This window comes from Haliotis rufescens, unplaced genomic scaffold (genome assembly GCF_023055435.1).
Source record: "Haliotis rufescens isolate VD_foot unplaced genomic scaffold, xgHalRufe1.0.p SCAF_12, whole genome shotgun sequence".
In the NCBI taxonomy this organism is placed as follows: Eukaryota; Metazoa; Mollusca; class Gastropoda; order Lepetellida; family Haliotidae; genus Haliotis; species Haliotis rufescens.
The window spans coordinates 21334600-21359894 of record NW_025963802.1 but is presented as its reverse complement, the minus strand read 5'-3'; the positions used below and the strand labels follow the sequence as shown (position 1 = coordinate 21359894).

At 39.5% G+C, this 25295-nt stretch overlaps 1 protein-coding gene across 2 annotated transcripts in view; it reads right to left on the bottom strand.

Moving 5' to 3' along the window:
• LOC124150009 overlaps positions 1 to 25295 on the bottom strand; it is a 359724-nt gene that overhangs the window by 278210 nt on the left and 56219 nt on the right. For both annotated transcript variants that reach the window (XM_048393436.1, XM_046521880.2), the window contains exons 27-43: positions 24762 to 24919; positions 24162 to 24280; positions 18293 to 18457; positions 17972 to 18125; positions 17406 to 17596; positions 15520 to 15735; positions 15089 to 15203; positions 13332 to 13601; positions 6927 to 7190; positions 5761 to 6020; positions 5230 to 5322; positions 4401 to 4796; positions 2948 to 3085; positions 2124 to 2303; positions 1752 to 1860; positions 1507 to 1615; positions 820 to 977 (exon numbers count right to left, since the gene is read on the bottom strand). In XM_048393436.1, coding sequence (XP_048249393.1) covers positions 820 to 977; positions 1507 to 1615; positions 1752 to 1860; positions 2124 to 2303; positions 2948 to 3085; positions 4401 to 4796; positions 5230 to 5322; positions 5761 to 6020; positions 6927 to 7190; positions 13332 to 13601; positions 15089 to 15203; positions 15520 to 15735; positions 17406 to 17596; positions 17972 to 18125; positions 18293 to 18457; positions 24162 to 24280; positions 24762 to 24919 — 3095 coding nt within the window. The remainder of the gene's footprint in view (positions 1 to 819; positions 978 to 1506; positions 1616 to 1751; positions 1861 to 2123; positions 2304 to 2947; positions 3086 to 4400; positions 4797 to 5229; positions 5323 to 5760; positions 6021 to 6926; positions 7191 to 13331; positions 13602 to 15088; positions 15204 to 15519; positions 15736 to 17405; positions 17597 to 17971; positions 18126 to 18292; positions 18458 to 24161; positions 24281 to 24761; positions 24920 to 25295) is intronic.

Here is a 25295-nt window from a genome sequence, read left to right as displayed (position 1 = left end):
CAGGATGGCGAGCTCACATGGACAGGTTAACAGTCCAGGATGGGGAGCTCACATGGACAGGTTAACAGTCCACGATGGCGAGCTCACATGGACAGGTTAACAGTCCAGGATGGGGAGCTCACATGGACAGGTTAACAGTCCACGATGGCGAGCTCACATGGACAGGTTAACAGTCCACGATGGGGAGCTCACATGGACAGATGAACAGTCCAGGATGGGGAGCTCACATGGACAGGTTAACAGTCCACGATGGCGAGCTCACATGGACAGGTTAACAGTCCAGGATGGGGAGCTCACATGGACAGGTTAACAGTCCACGATGGCGAGCTCACATGGACAGGTTAACAGTCCAGGATGGGGAGCTCACATGGACAGGTTAACAGTCCAGGATGGGGAGCTCACATGGACAGGTTAACAGTCCAGGATGGGGAGCTCACATGGACAGGGAAGCTGGCTACACACCACGAGAAGAAGCTCCACATAAATTGTGGACCACAAACATGTCTGAACAACAAAGTCACAATACATGTCAGTCCGGTTCAGGATCCACAAGCCCTACAAGTGTAGTAATACAGTAGCGCATATCAATGGAGAAGCATATCCTAATGTGAATGAAAGTCATACATTTGGTATATCTATTACCTACAAGGGCAAACATATCAGGGTTCATAAAAATAGAACATTACATTATACGAGTGAACACAGGCTGACATGAACACTCAAATAATATCTTCTATGTGAATGAAGGTCATACAGTAGGCATATTTATCCATTGCAATTCTAATAAATCTACTGGATGACATTCAGGATTCCACATACCCGTGAACTCTATATCTGCAGTCCCTGGACAAGGCATAATGTCCAGTCTGTCATCACAGGTGTCATTGCGACCATCAAGACAGTCACAGAACCTTGACAACTCAGTCATCACTGCCTCCTGACAGTACCCGCCATACAATGTCATATTTACAAGCACTCTGAAAAAAGGCATACATCAGGTGATTGGCATAATGTATTGTCTATAAAATTTGATTAAACCCTTTGTTGTTTCAGTTACTAATGATGACATTTCTGTCCTTATATTCTACACGATTCATTATTAAATAATTATGTTCATCATGGGTAATCAGTTGGTGTGAGAGAGTACAGGAACCAGCTAGCATGGATGGAACTGAGGTCAAAGGTGCCACCTCATACTATTTATTGTATTTAGGCCCAAAATGGCCAAGCTGGTTATAAAATAACACTTGTGAGCAATGAGCATTGACATCACACACACACACTCAAACAGTATGAAATCACCATATGATTAGAACCATTTCAAGAAAGTTATTTTTGCAAATGAAAGCATTGAAAAATTATTAAGATCAAAATAGAAATAAAAACTTTATCAAATGTTTTTTTCAGACATAAATACTTATAATAAAAAAAATTCAAAACATGTAAAATATGTAAAACTCGAGCAAGGCATTATTTTAACATTGTTATATGTGTGATGTTACTGACCGCCATGAGAGGGAGAAGACATCAGGCCTTGATCCAGGTCTTTCATAGATGGATCCATCCATCATTTCCAGGTCATTCAAGACATCTCCATCATACGATCCACACAGTCCTGAAACAACAGTAGAAAACTGTGAGACAGAGATCCTTGGAACTTAGTTCTGCTGGTTACTAACACCTACAATAGAAACATACTGCATCAGGTAGCAGGACTTAATGTTCCTTCAAAACTACTGACTTTGACTTACCTAAGGTGTTGTTGAAATCAACAGGTGACAAAGTGACAGAGATGTCCATGTCTTGGAAGTTATTACCTCTGAGGCGGACAGTGATGTGCGTTCCAGTTGGCAGGCTTATCTGGAACATGTACGTAGCTTCATTGTGAGAAGGATAAGTGACATGGGCTTTAATTCAAACAGTATATCACTCATATCAGTGTTATCACGCTAGGTCAGTGTTAAACGAAACTCCAAATGTTGTGTTTCTTAGCCTTTAGCACTTTGGTGAAACCTCAACCACTGGTGTGGTTTCAAACCCATGCATATTAAGCAGGCCACCGAGTGGGAGGAACTTGGATTTTATATAATCTTTTCAACAATAGATATAACCCATAATCTGACCTGTAGCTTGTTTCCACTTCCTGAAGTTGAGATGGCCAACCCTGGTGTCAATTGTCCATTCTGATGGACTTTGACAGTGACAGACTTAGTGATGCTGGGTCCACATCTATCCACCATGATGACATCATCACCAGCCATCACAGCCAGCCCACACGTTCTGGTCTGAGTGAACACGTGTACCTGAGGGTGACATATATTAAAATGGTTGAGATTATTGTGCTGCTCACATGCTTATATCCCTGTATACATGAGTCATACAATGGGATTTAATGTCATGTCATCATAAATCTTCTGCAATATCACAATAGCCTAATATGTGTTTAATCATGTCTGGAGTAATACAATACATGGCTCCATGCTCGATACTATTAGGATACAATCATACTGCATTCAATCACAGCTACAGTCTCAGTCAGCAATTCACACGAATACCCTCAGAACATAATACCTATGTTGGACTGAAGGCAAAAAAGAAATATTTATTTTAAGGCTAAGAATGCCGGATTCAAACTCTCAAATTCTGTTTTACAATGTTCACATGATTTATCCTTTTGTTATGGATGACCACCCATGAAAATCTGGGTCAGAAAAGGCAACTATGCTTGTTGTAAGAGGCAACTAACGGAAGCAGGTGGTCAGGCACACTGACTTGGTTGATGCATGTCACCATATCCCAATTGTGAGGTCAATATTCATGATGTCAATCACTGAATAGTCTCATCCAGACTCGATTATTTACAGACTGCAATCATACAGCTGGAATATTGCTGTCATCGTCTTCAGAACACCTGGTGTGGTTAATAACTATACCACTTGTACTGTACCTCATAGGGCATTGTCTTGTGTCTGTACAGAATAAACTCCCCTTGGTTATACGTCTCATAGAACCTGCCATCTGCTGTGGCTACATAAGGAAAGGCAAATCCACACCAAGATTGCTGGTCTTTATCCACAATAGTTAACTGAAACCAGAAGAAGTGCCTCATGCATTATTGTTTTCATGGCTACAATTTAAAGTTATAGGATATTATATAAAACATTTTCCAATCAAATCAGCACAGAAAAAGAACTTTTTTGTATGTCAAATGTTTGGGATATTATCATAATTTTACAAGAAGTGAAGTTAGTGACAAACACAAGGGTGACTACTGCAAATAGTATTACAATAGTTAAATCACATTCGCAATAGTGGTACAACTGTATTGTGACAGCATGGTAATACCTTCCCAAATGTCCTTTACTTTCATTATTCAACATGATAATAAAGACTAACGTACAAAATTCAGCAGTTTGTAAGGGAAGTTAAAAGATGATTTTCTGGTACAGATATTCCCTGGGATTCCTACATCTCCTCAACCAAGGGACATTTGGGTTAAAAACAATGAGTTAATCAAAAACACAATTTTATTTTATACTTTAGTGTGAAAGACTGAGTTTTCTGAAGTTGATAAAAGTGATATGCAACTGTTGTCATACCAGAGTTGCCTCCCCTTAAATTGTCTCCCTTTATTGTAAGTGTCTAGCCCATACACAAACTGTTGACATCCTTTTTACGTTAGTTCCACATTGACAAGTCAAAATAAAGACAGACGGTCATTTATGGAGTTATTATCACTTCTTGCCATTTGTTATTCTCTCAAAAATGTTTTGTTATAAACTGTAAATTTCTCATTTAACTTGTCAATTGAGACTGTTCGTTTCGCAAAGCTCCATTTTTGTTACCTGAGCAGTGTGTATTCTTTCGCTTCCAACAGCGGTCTTAAGAATATTTGTTGTCAAAGTTGATTTTGTATATAATTATAACTAAATGTATGATATTAGACCCTAAATAATTTGTGATACTTTTGTTTATGTTGTTTAAGATTTTGTACACACGAAACTACTTAGATGCAAACACAAGGGGTGGTGAACCATCCCTGTGTGTTAGGTAGGGAAAACTTACGTTTCAAGGTTTTACAGTTTCATGAAATAATTAATTTTCTGGTAGACATCTATCTACACAACAAGTATATAATAAAAAGGATATTTCATGTTTCATGAAATATCATCTTTCTCTCATCTCGTGACAGAGGGAGAGGAGATACACTCGACACATGAAATATCCTCTATTTCTTTTCATTTCACACCAACTATCTAACCATCTATGGTGTACCTTGATAGCAATGTTGACTACCAGCTACTGATGTGATAACTTGTCACAGATGTTTACACTTGGCAAATGACATTGTGCAGTAGTTCATTCAGCAATTACTCCCTTAACATGTTATGCTGACTCACATTGATTGTCCTGAGAGACTGCAAGTCAGAGAGCCCACTGGACACTGACATCAGTTGGTAGCCAACAGTCAGGGATCTGTTGTGATCTCCATCATAGAGTCGGTCTAGCTTAGCCAGCAGGGAGATCTGCTGTTTGTCTTGCCAGTTGAACATGGTAAACTCAATGCCGCACTTGGATTGGTTTGGCATTCCACCAATCACAACTTGTTTGATGATGTCACCTGATCCACACATGTAGTCCATGGTGTCCTCATTTAGCAGGGCCCGTACAATGATGGTGCAGTCTGTGTGGTTGTCTGAGGAGTCACAGATGAAGGATGGGGGCACTTGAGATGTGACAGTCACCTGAGTAGCTGGACCACCTTCCTCAAGAGTTATCACACTCTCACTTCTAACCTGGAGCACATATCACAATCACATACAGAGACACACCAGGCATTCCTACAGGATCCCAGGAATGGTACAATGTTTGGCGATTGACTACATACATTAATATTAATAATATTCAACTTTCATCTTGATCTTATCAAGATTAGGATAAGATTATTACATGAGTGTGTGTTTTTTATATAAACTGTGTGTATTTCATGAGCTCTTAAAATCAGAAGCATACATTACCTAATGTAAATATTACTTGTTATGCATGTTTTATGGTAAAGTTGTATATTCTACATTAAAAACTATGTCATGAAGCTGAGAGGATCAACAATGATAAGAGTATGCTCTGATGTCATTGCTATAATCGGAGCATCAACACTGACTCTTTCGTATTACTCTGTGCTCTGTTGAACTTGCATATCCTGAACCAATTGGATAAGTGGAAATTTACCTTCACAACAAGCTCTATAAGGTTACTTCTCCTGATAGCTCCTGTAGTGTTGGAGCAGTTACTTTGATAGCAAGCCACTACTGCACAAGACAACTGTACCAACAAAATAGTCAATTGTAACATCCATACAAATGGTAACATTTAACATTCATAATGTGCAAGTTAGAAATTTGTATTTGTCTATATTAAAATGTCCATCCTTTGAAATAAATAAACAAAAATATATATATCTTTGCAATAAAATGTTTATGGAGAGCAATTTGTTTGTTTGTTTGATGTTTAACGCCACACTAAGCAATATTCCAGCTATATGACAGCGGTCTGTAAATAATCGAGTCTGAACCAGACAATCCAGTGATTGACATCATGAGCATTGATCCACACAATTGGAATACGATGACATGCATCAACCAAGTCAGGGAGCCTGACCACCCGATCCCGTTAGTCACCTCTTACGACAAGTATAGTTGTCTTTTACGACAAGAATGGGTTGCTGAAGACCTACAGGCATTTAATGGTATTATTTCATACCTTTGTTCCATACTTTAGCTGTGTGAGGAAGGTCCTATTCATGTACAGTAGCACATTTCCATCCTCATTACCATATGCCAAGGGTCCAGTGATGTCCACAATGTCTTCATCCACAAGCCACTCAACTGTGTACTCAACACTCACATTCGCGGTCTTTACTCGTGGGAACTCACAGGCCATAGTCAGGGCAAATTCTTCACTCTCAGGAACACTTTTGATACTTGCCTGAGGGTTGCTTGGAATAAGAGCAGCACTGACACCTGGAAGTAGTAGTATGTGTTTCTTTGTAACTTACACTATGGCAAATGTGGTTTGTTTGAATAAATACTACAGTTTATAGAGGTTATTATGTAGGTTTGTTTTGGGATGGTCAATATCCTGTATTAAAAATTGTATTTAGTGAGCCTTGGTAAGCTGAATACATAGTGTTTATTCCTAATACATTAACCTCTATATCGTGTAATGTCATGCTTACATTATATCTTCAAAATAAATATTTTTATTTCTGACAGTCTGCCTGCTAAAGTAATTGTTTTTTATCAAAGGGAAGCTACTCTAGTCAAAGAACCATCACGTTTGTTTAAACTCTGCCTGGCCTGGCATAACATTTTGGTTAATGGATTGCAAAATGCACTCAGATATTCTACACAGTGACAAAATGAAACAAAGTAAAATTTTGAACATATCTCCAAATCCAACTGTTCTTAATTTTGGAAAAGACCCCAAGCCACAAAGATTTACTTAACTCCAGTGTAGGAACTGATATTCTGACCGTTCTTGCTAATTATTTTACAATATATATCTCAAAAGTTACCTACACATGTGAAATGCCTCAGCTACGCCCCTTTTGATATGTGATTTCAGTATTTTACAGTACTCGTTTGATCACAATAACAAGTATCCTAGTAATTTGTCCAGGTCCCTAATCATTGATTCTGATTCAATTGCTGACAGACAAGGGCAATCTCATGTTTGCTATTACCTACCTAAACCTTTTATTTTATTTCGACATTTATCTGTAAATGACCCCAACAGATACAAGGTTTTTCCACTGGCTTTATCCTGCCAAAACAAACCTATCCATTATATGATAAAATTGATTACACCTTAGTTGGTATACTATTTTCAACAAATTCTTTCTGGCCCTATATTGACGCAATTCCCACCTGTACTGAACGTCCATTCCTCAAAGACATAACCATTCCAGCGCACCAGGCCCACTCCTGCCTGCTCTGAGGTGACCGTAGAGAGAGTACACAGTCCGGCCTCTCGCAGAAGCTCAAATGACTGACACACAAATGTTGTCTCTTCTAGACAAAGCCTACGACAATCCACCAGCTGAAACACCCCTTGAATCTGACGGGAGTCTCTCTTCAGTACTGCAAAGCCTCGTCGGCGGTGGAAAGTTACCCCAGATTTGCCACCAGGGTCTGCAAAAGATATATTAAGTATTTGTTGCTCAGCCATTGATCTAGCATTGATCTACTTTCATGACGTTGATCAAAAACCTCCACATCACCGAAACACCCCCAGGGAGTAGACAGTTATACTATCCTACCGATATATTTACATACCATTCATTTGAAAACAAATACCAAAGCTGTTAGATTTTGCTAAAACCGAATTGTTCACATGTGGCACTGGCATAATCTATTCCTGCTTAGAAAGAAAATAAAGCCACAACAAGGCTCTGTAGCTCATCTGAATTTTACTGAATATCATAACTTAGTATCTATGCAATATACATCCTTACATAAAGGTAATTAAAATACACATTTTACTTTGCATAAGTCAAAATTACATGTTTATTATGAATCACAGCAGTAAATATTAAAAGTTAAGTTGTGACAAATATCACAATACAAAAATAAAATAGAACATGTGTTATTGTCCTACAACACATCAAATACTGCATATCAAATATCATAATTATACATGGTGTGTCGTTTTCTCAAAACCCTGATATATATAACAAAGTCACAATGCGACAACACTGAGGAACAGGGGAGCGTACAATCTGCGCAATGGGGGTGTGGATTCTGGGCTGATTTATTGCCCCTGCATTGTGAGCAGCGTGACATATAATTTCAAAGAAATAGACAAGCGTTGACAACAGATTAGACACATAGGTCAACAAAGAAACATGGGCATGTAATTGTAACTCAAACATGGGGACATGGGGATGGTAGCATTTTTGTATTTGGTGTCGTTGTCAACGACGGTGCGGCAGGTTGTTGAGGAGCAACAGTCTGGTGTTGAAAGCCGGGTAGTAGGGACGGCATCGTTGTTGGCACGGCTCAGGATGATGGTTCAATCAAGTTTAATTCCTTCTGCGAGGGGGCAACAGGCTGATTACTGTTGGCATTGCTGGGCCTGGATTAGGCCTTCTGCAAGAAAGGTCGGTATTGTGTACCATTGAGACCAGATGGTGATGTTGAGTGAATATGACCGAGTGAATATGACCTGGCAAATGATCAGCAACTGTGACTGTGGGTGTGGGTGTGGGTGTGGGTGGATATACAGGAGCGTATTTGTGGAGGAAGTTCCTGTTGCACAGACTCACTCTGCCTGAGCCGCCCATACGTACAACATACTGGTCGAATTGGCAAACTTTGATCACACATCCAGTTTTGTCCCATTTCAGTAGATGAGGAACTGTGTGATTTTGGATTCGGACGAGATTCCCAACAACAAGGGGTGGTAGCTGTTTGGTGTGCTCAGTAAGCCGTTCAGCCGTCCTCATATGTCGGTTTCTCTTAGGGGTCTACCAAAGACGCACATCGCAGGGGATAACTTGGTGTCTCTGTCTGGAGTGTTTCTGTATTGTAGCATTGCACGTTGGAAGGCCTCAGTGTCAAGTTCCCTGTTAGGTCCTGTGTTGTTCATTATCAATCTTTTGACAGTCTTGACACCGACCTCTGCTCGACAATTGCTGTGTGGGAAGCAAACAGATGACAGGCGATGATGCACACCCAATGTTCGAAGGAACTCTCTGGTAGCCGAGACTGAATTCAGGGCCACCATCAGAGGATAGCTCATCCGGAATGCCAAAGGTGACAAATGTTCGGCATAGATAATCAATCAGGCCAGGTGCACCATTGGAAGTTCTTTCAACTATAGGCCAGTTAGAGTATCTGTCGACAACCACTAAGCAGTTGATCCCTTTGTAATGGAAAAAGTCAGCACACACACATTGAAATGGGTAGACTGGGTAGACAGGTGGCATGGGTGGGCCACAAGGTTGGGAGGGGGCCATACGGTTGCAGTGATTGCAATCGTTTCTGAGGGCTGTGATAGCTGGAGTGATTCCAGGCCAGAAGACAGATGCTTCAGCTCTTGCCATCATCGATGACACGCCTTGGTGAGCGGAGTGGAGTGCAGTCAGGACATCCTGTCCTAGTAATGGGGGAATCACGATTCGATCCTTGTATATGACAACCCCATCAACCATATGAAGATTGATGAGATTGATGGTATTTGCGAAGTGATGCTGGTAATTCATGGTGGAATTCTGGCATCCCTGATTCAATCATCTCCACCAGCTTCACAATATCCTTGTCACTGCTTGTTGCTACCCGAACCTTGTCCCAGGTGATGGACTGGAGGGAGCTGATTGATGCCACGGCTGAGATTATAACTGAGTCCTCAATGCTGTCAGGCTTCTCGCTCCATCTTATTGAGGCTAGTATCATGTGACTGACATTTGAGAAAGTTGGGGTGTCAAGCAAATCGTCATCATGGCAAATGGCTGCGACATCATATATTAACACCATTTTCTCAGGGTGGCCAGTTGGATGGCAGGACACAGCATCAGCAGCGTGGTGTTTTGCACCTGGTACATGAACCATCTGGAATTTGTAGTGCAATGTTTTTCCCTTAAGGTTTCGGAGTCGAGCAATGGAGATATGTTCGAGGGATCGGTCGCCAAACAGTTTGAGGAGAGGTTTGTGGTCGACCGCAACAGTGAGATCATTACAGCCGAGAATGAAGTACCTCGCTTTGTCCAGTGCATCAGCAACTGCCAATGCCTCTCCTTCCACAGGGGCGTAGCGGGATTCAGCTGCATGGGTGAATTGACTGCCAACCAGAGTGATTTTCTACCATTGTGACAACAGAAAGGCACTGTCTTGGGGCATTTGAAATGTTTTTGGAATAGCCAAAATCCAATTCCACCTTTTGACCAGTCAATAGCAAGGAAGTCGGCTTTAGTTTGTCATATATTTGTATACCCTCCTCAATCTCAGTGACAATGACTTCCTTTGATTCCTTAAACAACATGTCTAAGTGGTCATCCCAATCAAAAAGGTGTCCCAGGCTTCAATAGCTGATGGTATGGTGACATCCTCTCTGCCATGCTGAAAGCATAAGATACCTGGTTGATTAGGCAAAACCGTGACCACATGTCTGTAATATTTCTTGGTGTGGGAAAGTCCAAGATGGCTTGGAGGTACTTTTTACAGGGCAGAACAGTAATGTGTTATCTCAAAGCCTGCAAATTGAACAGTATCCTGAGCAAAGACAAACTTCTCAGGGTTCAGTGTGATGCCGGTTCTACCACAGATGTCAAGCCATGCGCAAGCTTAGAAGTAGCACTCTGTAATGTCATCAGCGCAGAGGAGTGCATCATCTACGCACTTGGTTTTGTTAGGTACATCAGCAACAATTTCATTGAAACACCAGGTGTAACCATCTCCTGATGCAATGTATTCTTTGGGGGCGGTGAGATATCTGTATCTTCCCCAGGGTGTGATGAATCTTCATCCCAAATGGGTATGCTATAGTAACCAGTCCAAGCATCAAATACAAGTCTTCTTTTTGCCGTGCGGTACAGATCTGGCATGGTGGAATGGGGACTGTGTGTGGTGTGTTTCTCTGATTGCATGTGCGTTAAGAGCATGAAAGTCAACAGTGCGTCTTGGTTTACCATTCTTCTTGTGACAAACAACCATTCTATGGCACCATGTGACAGGTTCACCTATTTGTACTGGCTCGATAACACGTAGCCGGACGTCTTGATCCAAGCCAGTTTTGACAACATCTTGCCAGTGGAGAGGAACTGGTACAGGTGTGTGGTAAGCAACTGGTGCAGTATCGGGGTCAGCCATAAGCTTCATTGGAGGGCCCTCCATGAGGGGGAGTGGTTGGTGTTCACAAGTGTTGAATGTGCTTGACTTGTAAAGGTCAAGAAGGTGCTGCTCTAATTTGTCTCTGTTTGCTTCAGTTGCAGGATAGGGCAGTTTAGTAGGAATGGGGGTTGGTAACTTGCGTCTTGGACATTCACATTCTACACTAATGTAGTTCTCAATGTGTGCCTTGGTCGAAAATGCCCTAGTAGAGTCAACAGCTTCACTCATGTTTCCTGTAACTTCACTGATCATGGGGAAGTTTCTGGTAATCATGCCGAGTGCAATGCAAGCCTCTCTGCTGAGGATGAATTTGTCAGAGTTGTCTGTAATGTATACAAGCTGGCGGGTCTCAACTGAAATACCATCAGGGTCTTTGCCTGATAGCCGCATGATGATTGCACCGAGGATAGTGATGCCCTTGTTTGCTGCATGCATCTTCATTGTCACAGGAATGAGATCACGCTTTCTGAGCCCAAGTTGATACATTACCTTGATACCAGCAAGACAACTCTGACAGCCAGTGTCAGCCATGACGGCAAGGGTAGCTGATTTTGGTTTAAATGTGAAGATGTGTCCGAAGTCCACTTGTTCATAGTCTTCCCCAAGAACTTTTGCAGTGAGATGAGTAAAAGGCTGAGGTTGAGAGGCTTGTCTTATCCATGTCTCAGACAGTTGGTCATACAGGTGGTGGGCAAGGGTGATGGCTCTTTTACCACGATGCCAGCCAAGGTTTGTGACTGCACACAGTGTATCAAAGATTGCACCTCTGGTGTTTTACTGGGTTTCTCCAATTTTTGCTTGTTTCTGCTGCGGGACACAGAATCAAGTGATTGGATCGACTGCACAGCGTGCAAGTATGACCATAGGCTGGGCATTCTTTCTTTCTGATTTTGGGGGCTGCAGACTTTCCGTGCCCCTTCTTGCTACAGCAGTGGCATACTTCAGATTTATCAAACTTTTTAGTTTCGCTGTGAGCTGCATTCCTGCTGCGTTGGTAAGTGCTGCTGATTGCTTCAGCACCTTGAGAGTCAAGAAGTCATGATGCGGAATGATTACCAGCTTCTTCGGCTTCAACAAACTTGAATGCCTGCTCAAGAGTCATGTTTGGGTTTGTTTTTTCACCAAGGAGGTCTAACTAGATTTCGGGGTCATTCCGGCCACGTGAGCACATCCCGCAAAATAGCCTCAGTGTAGTTTACTTCATCGTGACAGCCTGGGCATGAAATGACAAACGCTCCAGCTTGACCCTGAAACCTAGCACCAAAGGAACGAACAGTTTCATCACGGTCCTGGGTCTTACTGTGAAGAGTAACACGCGCCACTGTGGTGTTCTCCTCTCTTACGGCAGGAATCTCGAATGGCTTCCAATACTATTGCTTTGGGTTTGTCAGTCAGGGACCCACCTGCAGTACGTGTTAGATCTCTGCGTAATGTCTCATCACAGCATTCCAGTAGCTGCACAAGATCCTTCCCTGTGTCCTTGGTAGCCTCCACATAGTCTTTCCACCTGGAAATGAAGTATGACCAGTCCTGCCTTGAGCCGGCCTAGGATATAGTTGGTCGCTTTACTTTCTCGACTTTGGCAGAGCTACTAGGACCATCATGCGGCAATCACCACAGAATCAAGGTCTTCTGATAAAAGTCACATGATGGGACCGGACACTGTACTGTTGGCATTGAGTTAATTGATCGCCATTATAAATGAGTAGGTGTTATACTGTTTTGATCTGGAACACAGAACAGGAAACTCAACTTAATGCAACACATGATTGTATAATGTAAATGTACAGAATCCTCTATAAATACCCTAACATATGCCTAAAAAGACCATCCTAGTACACAGACTATAATCTGCATAATTGAGAACACACTGGTCACAAAGAATAAGCGAAAGGATGGGCAAAGGATGCTATCTGGTTCTTCAAAATGGGGAGCTTTATTCTCAAAAGTTTCTTCAGTCTGATGACTAGCAGTGATGTGATTATACATGACCTTGCCACTTCCGGTCACGTGGTAGCTGTGGGAGTAAGGAAGCCACAGAACTAGTGGTTAAAACAACTTCTGTAGCCAGGACCTCGAGCTCACAACTCCGTCTCCTAAGTTTAAAAAACAGCAGTAGAACCATGAAGGTAGTAATGCAGGATAAGATAAAAAATATATACCATTTTCAATATAGATGCAGTGGCAACCATATTTCAATATCAGATCAGAATTCGGTGAGCCCATATAACTGTGATGACGTAAAACAAAATGTTGAAAACTGAATAACACAAGGTCACTTGACTTTCAGTCAGGGGACCTAAAAGAATTTTTTCTTTTGGTGTATTGGACATTTATTTGTACTCAAATTCAAAGGCTGACAAAATCTTTTTTGGAAAGTATTTGCCAGAGAACTAATTTTGTTTGGATATATACTGGCAGTGTTTCCCCTAGTGTAAAGCTCACTGTTATTGCACTGCCACTCATAGTAGTATGTGTCAGGTGTGAGGATGAGACTGCTGGGCTGACTGCGCTTGTCCTCTGTGTTCAGTGTACAGTTTCCTGATGTCAAGTTGTAATTAAAGGAACTGCACTCATATGGAGTACCATCCCTCTCCAGACAGGCCACTTGACATGACACTGGGTCACCATTGCTCACAACTTCTTCCTGGGAAAACCCCAACAAACTGTAACCTCTCTGACGATACCACACCAAATCCAGAGTTTGACAAGAGTCTGAAAGATTTAAACATATTTCAATCATTATTCATTATAATTAACATGCCAAGATCCTATTCTGTGGAATCAAGTAACTTTCTTCAGTTCACTACATTAAAAGTTCACAAATATCTACTAATTTTTTATTATCTTAGACTAGTACAGGAAACACAAATGTCAGGCTGATCCTATCTGCTGTTGTGTTTTAATCTCTTTACTTATATAAACATGCATTTTATGGGCATGAATACTTCCTGCATTGACAATTCACATGTGATCTACATCTAGATTTGTACAGACTTACATTGAAACAAGGGAAACAAGTTGTACAATGATAGTCTGCAAATATAGAGGTTCATCACATCAATGCCAGGTTGTACAATGTTAGTCTCTATATATAGATGTTGATCACATCCATGCCAGGGTGTACAATGTTAGTCTCTATATATAGAAGTAGATCACATCCATGCCAGGGTGTACAATGTTAGTCTCTATATATAGAAGTAGATCACATCCATGCCAGGGTGTACAATGTTAGTCTCTATATATAGATGTAGATCACATCCATGCCAGGGTGTACAATGTTAGTCTCTCTATATATATGTAGATCACATCCATGCCAGGGTGTACAATGTTAGTCTCTATATATAGAAGTAGATCACATCAATGCCAGGGTGTACAATGTTAGTCTCTATACATATATAGATGTAGATCACATCCATGCCAGGGTGTACAATGTTAGTCTCTATATATAGATGTAGATCACATCCATGCCAGGGTGTACAATGTTAGTCTCTATATATAGATGTAGATCACACCCATGCCAGGGTGTACAATGTTAGTCTGTACAAATCTAGATGTAGATCACATCCATGCCAGGGTGTACAATGTTAGTCTCTATATATATATGTAGATCACATCCATGCCAGGGTGTACAATGTTAGTCTCTATATATAGAAGTAGATCACATCCATGCCAGGGTGTACAATGTTAGTCTCTATACATATATAGATGTAGATCACATCCATGCCAGGGTGTACAATGTTAGTCTCTATATATAGATGTAGATCACATCCATGCCAGGGTGTACAATGTTAGTCTCTATATATAGATGTAGATCACACCCATGCCAGGGTGTACAATGTTAGTCTCTATATATAGATGTAGATAACACCCATGCCAGGGTGTACAATGTTAGTCTGTACAAATCTAGATGTAGATCACATCCATGCCAGGGTGTACAATGTTAGTCTGTACATATAAGTGCCGGTCATACGCATGACAGGTTGCACAGGGTTTAGTCATATGTATGGCAGGCAGCACAATGCCCAGGTCTGTACACCTAAGGGTTAGTCATATGTATGGCAGGTGGCACAATGCCCGGGTCTGTACCTCTTGGGGTTAATCATATGTATGGCAGGTGGCACAATGCCCGGGTCTGTACCTCTTGGGGTTAATCATATGTATGGCAGGTTGCACAAAGTCTGTATGTTTGAGAGACTAACCTAATGCCTGCTGCCAGTTTGTCCTGTTGGCACTGCTATCACAATACTGGCGTGGGTAGATGGTGTTGTACTCTCCATTTTCATAGCACTGATCATCAATAATACATCCATTTGTCTGGAATAGACAAGAAACAATGCAATGGGAAAGGCAAGAAAAAGGCAAGGAGAAATCAGGCCTTATAATCTTAAGATCACATGTTAACTAGTGGCTGACTACAACACACAATGAAAACCAGAAATCTGTTTGCATTTGTGTTCAACTTGTTTCAGACCAAATTTTTGAAAGCAACTTGCCTAGGTCCATATTCAGATCTAAATCCAAAAATTTCACATAGAATTACACTAGTTGTACCTTTGTTCAAGACAATCAACTTTACAAGTTACATTCTGTTGGATTATAGCATATTTGAAAGATTATAATAGTGCCTTACCTTATCCACACAGGTTCCATTGCTGGGGAAGCAAGTCTGACAGAGGGAATCATAGACCAGGAAGAGAAGGGACATACTCCTGTGTTGGTTGTAGCTGACGGACACCTCGTAGCTGAAGCCGGTTGTCGGTATGGGACATGTCAGCTCCATGATGTGGATGAATGTTGCTGTTGTATTGACCACCACATCATCAACCTCATACCCAGTTTCATTCAGCTTTATAGGAAACAGGGCAATTGAGACATTTTCATTAAACAGGAATTAAATATAACACATAAAACATGATACACAGGTGCACACTTTTTCACGTTGGAGAACATAGAGTACATGTCAATTCATAAGATTACACAGTACTGTTCAGTGGTAAGTACATTCCAAAATAAGGTCAACCATAGGGAAACTGATAAATCCACACACTGTGTATACGCCACAAGGAACCTGGCACATAAACACACTGTATGTAAACAAGGAATTGGTAGATTCACACACTGTGTACACCATAAGGAACCCGGCACATTCAAATGCTGTGTGTACACAACAAGGATCCTGGTAATTTCACATACTGTGTGTTCACAAGGAACCTGGTAGATTCACACACTGTGTGTACACAAGGAGCCTGGTAGATACACACACTGTGTACAGAAGGAACCTGGCAGATTCACACATTGTGCACCACAAGGAACCTGGTAGATTCACACACTGTGTGTACACAAGAAACCTGGTAGATTCACAGACTGTGTGTTCACAAGAAACCTGGTAGATTCACACACTGTGTGTTCACAAGAAACCTGGTAGATTCACAGACTGTGCACCACAAGGAACCTGGTAGATTCACACACTGTGCACCATAAGGAACCTGGTAGATTCACACATTGTGCACCATAAGGAACCTGGTAGATTCACACACTGTGCACCATAAGGAATCTGGTAGATTCACACACTGTGCACCTTAAGGAACCTGGTAGATTCACACACTGTGTGTACACAAGAAACCTGGTAGATTCACACACTGTGTGTTCACAAGAAACCTGGTAGATTCACACACTGTGCACCATAAGGAACGTGGTAGATTCACACATTGTGCACCACAAGGAACCTGGTAGATTCACACACTGTGCACCATAAGGAACCTGGTAGATTCACACACTGTGCACCATAAGGAAACTGGTAGATTCACACACTGTGCACCATAAGGATTCTGGTAGATTCACACACTGTACACCACAAGCAATCTCATTAAAATCAGATCTAAGTTCTCGCTGCCGCTAAACAAAGATCTGAGAACATCCCATTACGGGTCATGTCAGAATGACCTTTCGCGAACTTTGACCTACCACTGAAACGACTAACAAGAAGTCGATATCAGCCAATTAGAAGCAGCTTTCTCGAGCTTTACAGTACTAGTTTCAACCTGACAACTTCCATTTTGACTACACTTGAAAAATATGTTGACACAGTTCTCAATTAAAATTTTGAAAACTGAACAAACTAACATTCTGGAATGTCTAATATATGGTTGCGATTGTTTGGCAGTGCTTCCGACGTACTGTGAAATGTCTCCTCCATTCAAATGTTTATCCCACGGGAACGAGAGATAGATGATATTATTAACCGTCGTTCGGAATACCCCGTTTTAACGTTTTCGAGATTGCATGATTAGAAAACACATTCCGACTATCACTTTGATGATCTGGTATGCGACGCTTTAATTGGTTGGATGTAAGATCGTTTTGATGTGACCCGCGTCCTCAAATCTTTGTTGAGCGACAGAGAGAACTAAGATCTGATTTTAATGAGATTGCACCACAAGGAACCTTGTAAATTCAGACACTATGTGTACACCACAAGAAACTGGTAGATTCACACAGCAAACATGGAAAACTGACCGTGACCCTGGCCCAGTGGCAGGTAAGGTTGCTGACATTTAGGGTGTTGTTGTTGTAGACATGCACTGTGTCACAGTCATCAATACGCATGTCACACAATCCATTATTGCTGAGGAAGAAAAGATTGGGAGGTTCATCTGTTTCCACCACACAGTCCAGGCTGTCTCTGTTCGTCCCGCACTTGCACAATCCTGCAGACCAGAAATATTTACAATGAGTAAATACATGAAGGATGGGTCAAGACTAGTTATATTCCTGGTCCGTGTGGTCTCCTGTGATTCTGTGTATGAGGTTGCCAATAGCTTTTTCGTCCTTTAGCATGTCCTTTGTCACTTCATGGAGTGGAAATATCAGTATTGGAAGTCACAGCCAGTTTGATTCAAGCCCCTTTCTTTGCCTTCTAGCTCAAATTTGATGATGAATGCCAATCTAACGGTTAATCATTACCCTAATTACACAGACACAATCGCTATGTTCACACATAGATAACATCCAGGCCTAGACTGGAAATGGGCTCCAGGTGGTGGCATCTATTAATGACTGAAACATAAGATCTTAATACCTACCATTGTCACAGTCAGATCCTCTACACTCAGAAGGACATTGTAATCTGAGTGTATCCTCTACTGGCCAAAGTGTTGTGTTGGTAAGGAGCGCTATTTCACACTGCTTCTTGATGTCTTCTTGAGCTGCCATGAACCACTGATTGTTGAGGGTGTTCTGTAACATTTTAATGGAAGGTTATATACTTCAATATAGTCCTACAAAAATTTAGATATGCCATGTTCTTTTACAAACTACTCACAGTTCAAATCATCTCATGTTAAGGAAGAGAAGTAATAAACTAGCACCAGTGAAACACTGCATGACAAACAAGATTTACATACCTTAATATCTTCAGCACAAGATGTGAGAGAGTTGGCGTAGTGGACTCCAGGAACATTCTTGCAGGCTGTCACAAAAGCTGATAACCCTATTGATGCTTCACACTGTATTTTCTCCACAAGGGTCTGAGTCCAGCCTATATCTCCAGGTACATCCCAGCCATTCTCCTGCAACAATGTATACTCACATCATTCAAGTGCTAAACAAGTCGCTTAGCCACAGATACACCATCCCCTCATTCAGGGTTTATTATCTGCCTAACTTCTATGTTTCACTAGTAGTTGAATGTGATTGTAGGATTTACATCTTTACAAATTATATTTCTAAAACATAGTATATACCAATCCCTTCCTTAATCACATGGATGCCACAGGGACATGTTCTCGTTGTTCGACCTTCATTTTGAAGTCAAATAAAACTGAATCTACACACACACACTTCACAGTTTTGAATTCTGCTGAAAATTCTCTGTTCGGTGACATAACCCACAAAAAGAAATTACTAAAAAGAGCCTCTGAAAATTAGGCTCATCGTAAATATCGTAATTTTTTACATTTTAATAAATCATCACATACACAGCATTATTTTGTTTATGTCTTGAAATCATATATTTACTTGGAGAATTCAGTAGCAAAAATAACACATTAATAGTGATCAAATGTATCTGTAATGTATCAAATCACCCATGATCATTTTGAAGCGCTGCCAATAACCCCAGAATCGTTTAGCATGTTTTAGAAAATACACAAACACAAATTTCAAAGAGAACTTGAGATCATATTGGTTAGTGTTTAGCGTATGCTGGTTTTGAAACGTCTGTTACATCACACATATTTCACACTCAGCTGTGATACACGTTCTTGAATTCCCCAGACTTTTTGCATCAAATGACAAATTGTCTTTGTCACTCATACAAATGGTCTAGATGAAATCAAGCTCACAAAATCATGCTTCAGAATTAATGGCGTGCTCAAAAACTTAAGTTGAAATGTAAACAAAGCAAAATTTATATTGACACTGCTGAGCATTTTGTCCTATTTTGTGAGATCTCTTCACCTTCTGCTCATACAATGGCTAACTTCATATAGAATATGCATGCATTATCCAAGGAAGAATTAGGGAATAAAAATAGATACATTGCAATGGTTTCGTAAATCATACTGTCATTGTCAAAGTTTTCCACTCTGCATAATGTACCATGCACAATGACAATGGTATTTGTCTGCATTTCTGACTAATTCTCTTTGTTACAGTAGAAGAAATAAAACACTCATGACACATTAATGTGAATATGATCCTTGTGTTAATGAAAGTCCTCCTCTGCAAATACTGTTGTCAGTGAACACATCATTTTGTGTATGTCATCGGTAGTGATGTTCTATGTAACAGTGTTGTACATATTTGGTTTTTCTTTGCAGTTAAGGTTGGGTGTAGAAAAGTACAAACAATCATTCTTTGCTGCTTTTTACAGTTTCAATTATGAGGTAGATTTTGCATATCTTTCATAAATCTTTTCAAGCAATGAGTTACATTATGGATATTTTTTAATGTTCAATATCATTTCATACATAGATTTAGGCCACAAAATTCATTAACCTTTGACAATCTCCTATTTGTTTGAACATTATTTAGATTCAAAATCAACAAATTTAGTGTTGTATTCTGATCTTTAGACAAATCCTTGAAGATATTCAAATTTCCTTTTGAATGTAATATTCAATATTGTTATTTCATATAAATAAGTTAAGGAACAGCCATTTCATTTTATCTCATAACTAAAATTGATATACATGTATAAAGATATTCCATTAACAATATTCATAATATCTTAATTAAATATATAGATTCTATTCACACATTTGTACAAGGAGTATAAAAAAAATGTTTTTTCGGTCATTTGATTGGCAGAACATTTCTGTCTAACAACTGACCAGATACGAGTTTAGTCACAAACGCTTTACGAATTACACCTCTCATTTTGAATAATATAATTAATTATTTCACCCTTTTTTACTTATTGTAATCACAGGATATTACACAGTTTACTTCATTTCATTTTTATACATTCAAGACATTCTTTACATGGTTAAAACAGTCATTTTATGTTGTGTCTGAAAAGTGACATTGTGAAATTCTATTTTACAAATCAAGATCTTTTATACTATAAAAAAAATTAGGTGAGAAATATGATAATCAATATAACAATGGCATCTTTCTGCAATGTCAGCAAAGAAATAAAAAAGTCCATGACACGAGGCTAGTACTCCACAGATAATTGTGCAGCATTAGTCAAATTACACTTACACAACCACACAATCCGGCACAGTGTTGACTTGCCATAACACTACTTCCACAGGCTAATTTGCATATCACATGACCAGAATTTTCTCTTGTTTGTTAACAAATGCAATTATTCTGAAATCAGAGCAGACTGGCCTAATGCAAGCCTTTTGGATAGTTTTACATAGTGTTTCAAATAATTATATAGATATGCTACTACAACTGCGACAGTGAGGTGCATGACAATATATCTTTATATATCAAAGTGGCCGCATCACTAGCTCTGCGTAGGGCTTCGATGACAGCACATGGAGCCGTAAATCAATGTAAATAACGGATAACTACGCAAATGGAAATAGTTTTTCACGCTTTAGAGTATTTCTCAATGAAATTTAATATTCTATGATATATGTTTATCTAAATGTGTAGACTCATAAAACAAGAGTCATCTGAAGATGACAAATCCCCCTGCCCCAACAAGTACAAAACAGCAAATCACCTGAAGTCCAACTTTTTGAGATAATTTCTAATCTGTCTGTCCATATACAAGAGTAGTTTTTGAGCTATAAAGACAATACTATGGAATTGGGATTCAGAACTTTGTATTTCTATGTCAGTCAAAAATCAAACTTGTTGCCATGGATATATATCTAGATATATATATAAATTCTAAAAATCCCTAAATAGCAAAAGGCACCAGTTGATAACCTGGTCCTTGTGTGTGCACAGTTTCAAGAAAGAACACCTATTAGTTTTAGATATATGGTCCAGACAAACACACCACTATGAATAGAGTCAAAGTCAAACTTGTTGCCATGGAAACAGAAAAAAATTAATTTTTGTTAAAATTCCTAAATAGCAAAATGCACAACTTCAGCCCTTGGTTAATACATGTACCAAGATTGGATGAAAATTCTCTCACAGTTTTCAAGTTGTGCTACAGAAAGGACACCTACCCCCACCCTTTTGAGACTAAGTCCAAATTGTTTCAATAGAAATCAAGAATCAAAAATAAAAAAATAAAAAAATAAAAAATAGCAAAAGGCACCACTTCAGCATGTGACTGATACATCTTTCAAGTTTCGATCAAATATACTGAATGGTTTTCGAATTCTGCCCCGGAAACAAACCCAATCCCCAATGGAGTCTGTGTCCAACTTCTTTCCATAAAAATTTTAAAAAATATAAATTCGAAAAATCCCAAAATATCAAAAGGCACCACTTCAGTATGTGACTGATGGATTTGCCAAGTTTTGATCAAATACACTGAATGGTTTTCGAGTTCTGCCCCGAAAAAGGAAATGATTACGGACGGACAGACGGACGGACTGGCTGATTGCTATATCACCCCGCATTATATGCCGGGGGATAAAATTAAACAGATTAAAAACATATGCAATATCTTGAATGGACCATGTAAGATGTTACAAATCGTCAGTTCGTGACATGGTGCTGGCCTGTGGCAGAGGTATTATGCTGGCCACATGGAACTCTGGGTCAGGGAGAGTGACAAAACCAGGTAAATGTGGGAATCTAAGGACCAATTTTGCACTTTAGATAGGGTCATCCATTTCACTACAACTGCCTTTTTCATGTAGTTCAATTTTTATCATTTTATAGAATTTGTGATAATAACTAATAACGTATACAGTTTCAATTTCTATATTTGTATTGGAATAGTTTGGTTCCTGATGGACCATACTTTATTAAGATATATTGTTGTTATCCACAGCAAATCCTCACCAAGTGAGCGGAGCTTCAGTGGACCAGCTCTATACATAGCAAAGTTATGCCCCTTTTTCGTGTCTGTACCTCTCTGTTGTCTTTTGTCAATTTTCTTCATTTATAGCAAACTATTCTTCGTTTCAAATGTATGATGTTATACATAAGCATACAAATCCATTCAATAGATCATCATGTCGTTAAAATATTTGGCAGTATTTTGTTTGCTGAAAAAACTTTAAATGAAATGTTTGTTGCACAGTACTTTTCTTATTAGTGTACGATGAAAAGTGGCAAAATTTGCTGTATTTTTTTTCACATTCCTCTGTAATTCATGGGTCGAGGTACACTCAGTGCCGCACAAGTGCAATTCCCACAGAAAGTTCACTTTTCAGACCTTATGAAAATGTGTGTCAGAAAAATAACTCCGCATCCACAGAGTTATATAGATTATCACGCTTGTGTGTTTTGGGATGGTAAATATCCTGTATTAAGAATAACAGTTGTCTTTAGCGAGCACTGGGGAAGATATTTTTCATCCCAAAACACACAAGGGTGATAACCTCTTCATCATATAATGTCAGCCTTAAATTTTGTCTTTTGAAAAACTTGTTCTTATCTCTCACAAACATTGCTAAACAACGCAAATGTTCCTGGAATTTGCACATTAATATAGATTACGTCAGAAGGTAAGTAATGTGTCAGTCAGACAGTGACAAGAGTCAATATAGTTCCAACTGAAACTTGTTTCCTAGACAGTGGCGAAACTACATATAGGCAAACTAACAATTGCCTACACGTATTGTTTCAACTTGCCTTTGGCAACAATCCATTGCTCTGCTCTCTAGAGTAACTGCCCTTTATCAAAGGGAAGCTCTAATCCTAACCACAGTCTATGTGATGTCACACCTGTTTAATGTCTGCCTGGCCTGTCATAACATTACAAAGTGCAGTCAGATGTACACACAGCAACAAAATGAAACATGGTAACGTATTTCAACCAAATACAACTGTTTTAATTTTGGGAAAAGGTCTCAAGCCACAGAGGTCTATAAGCACAGAAATAGAAAATCATCTCGCTAGGCTAGTGTCCTCACTAAATTGTTTCACCGTTAATATCTCCAAAGTTGCCCAAACTTGTAAAATGCTTCAGCTTCGTCCCCGTTAGACACTGATTTTGGTTTCTTAGACTTTTGTTTTGATAACGATAAATCAGCCCAGTAGTGACTCCAGATTCTTATGGTTAATCCTGAATCAATCGTCGATTGACAAGGGCGGCGCCATGTTTGTTTATAAACTCTGAAAGTAGTACCTACCTGACCTTTCACATTTGATTCTCTATCCGTATATGATCCCAACAGATTTTTATCTGTTGGCTTTATCCTACCAAGAAACCAACCCATTATATGACCAAATCACTTATCTTCATCACTATTGACAGTGATTCATAAACACTTGCTTCTGATATAGTCAGAACTGTACAAATGACAGCGATACTCATAATTGTGGAAAGTGTTTTGTTGCTTTTATTATTGTTCCAATATTTATAGTGTATACAACAAAAGTGAATTTCAAACAAGGATTTCTGCCATAATCATCCAATATTTTGTTTTTTTTATGGTTTATGTATGTCTTAAACAGAGGAGCATTTTGTGTTGAATATTGTTTTGGTCAGTAGGTTTAGTTGGAAAAATAAATGATTAATCAATTAAAGCCCAGGATATTTACTATTTGTACATTAACTTGCACATGTAATAACTTCTGTCAGATAAAGCTTTGTTCTTTTGACGTGTTTGCACCTGCAGAGCAAATAAATTCATTCATGATTAGTGTTTAAAATGCTTTTTAATGGAACCAATTATTTATTACCTTGATATCATCTGCACCCCTAGTGTACTGGAACTCTTCATACACAAAGGATGACCTGGTCTGCAGACACTTGGTGGGGTACACAGAATCACGCACAAGCTGATCTGTTATATCTTGGCCTGGAAAATACTTTCAATCTTGGGACAACATATTTCATGCTGCAAATTTCCTCTACAGTCTATACATAGTAGTTACACAATTACTTCAAGAAACACCAAGGCAAATGTTAAAATGTTTAATCAATATCATCTACACATCATCATGTTCTTTTTAATCTTGAGAAAAAAGCTTAGTGTTTAATACTTTCAATGAACATGAACTCTGTTACAGGTCCACATAGCCTACCAAAGTATATGCTGTGTGAGACCTTTCTGGAAAATGCTAAAACAGTTCACTCAAATGAAGAATATGATCCCTTTGCATGTCATAGACATGTTGGTTTCATATTAATGGTATAAATGGTATACATGGTACCATGTATACTCAGCAAAACATTCTTTAAGATTTTTCACACTTCAAAAGTTAACGGATAGACAGACAACTGACACTCCTGACCAAGTGAGATAAAACATTTTAAACTCTGATCAGCTTGGTTCTTACCTGTTACATCACTGGGGCATGGAGTCAGGTCATTTCCCTTCTCACAGCTCTGGGCCATATCCTCTCGACAGTAGCAGTATGTTGGGAGCTCAGTCACCTCAATATTACTCTCCGATTCAGGACAGAAGCCTGTGTACAGACTATCCTTGTTGTCAACCCTGAAACAAAAAGACATCTCTTGTCCTTCACATCTGTGACACTGGTGATTCCATCTTTAATTGTTACAAGGGATGGCTGAAAAAATCCAAACCCCTCAGAGGGGATTATGTTTAAAAATAATTAGTAATTAACTCCATCAAGGCAGTCCATAGTTAGTATGATGGAGTTGATTGCTAATTATTTTTAAACATAATCCCCTCTGAGGTCCACATACTTCTGCCAGTGATGCTCAAGTGATCCAACTGGTGTGGAAGGTATCCTCCTGGTGGTGTAAAAAGGCCTCAACAACCAAAATGATAGCTTCATTAGATAATGCTTGCCAGACAGTTTTTTCTTTAAGTCTGGGGAAAGTTGGAAATCTGATGTGGAGCTAAA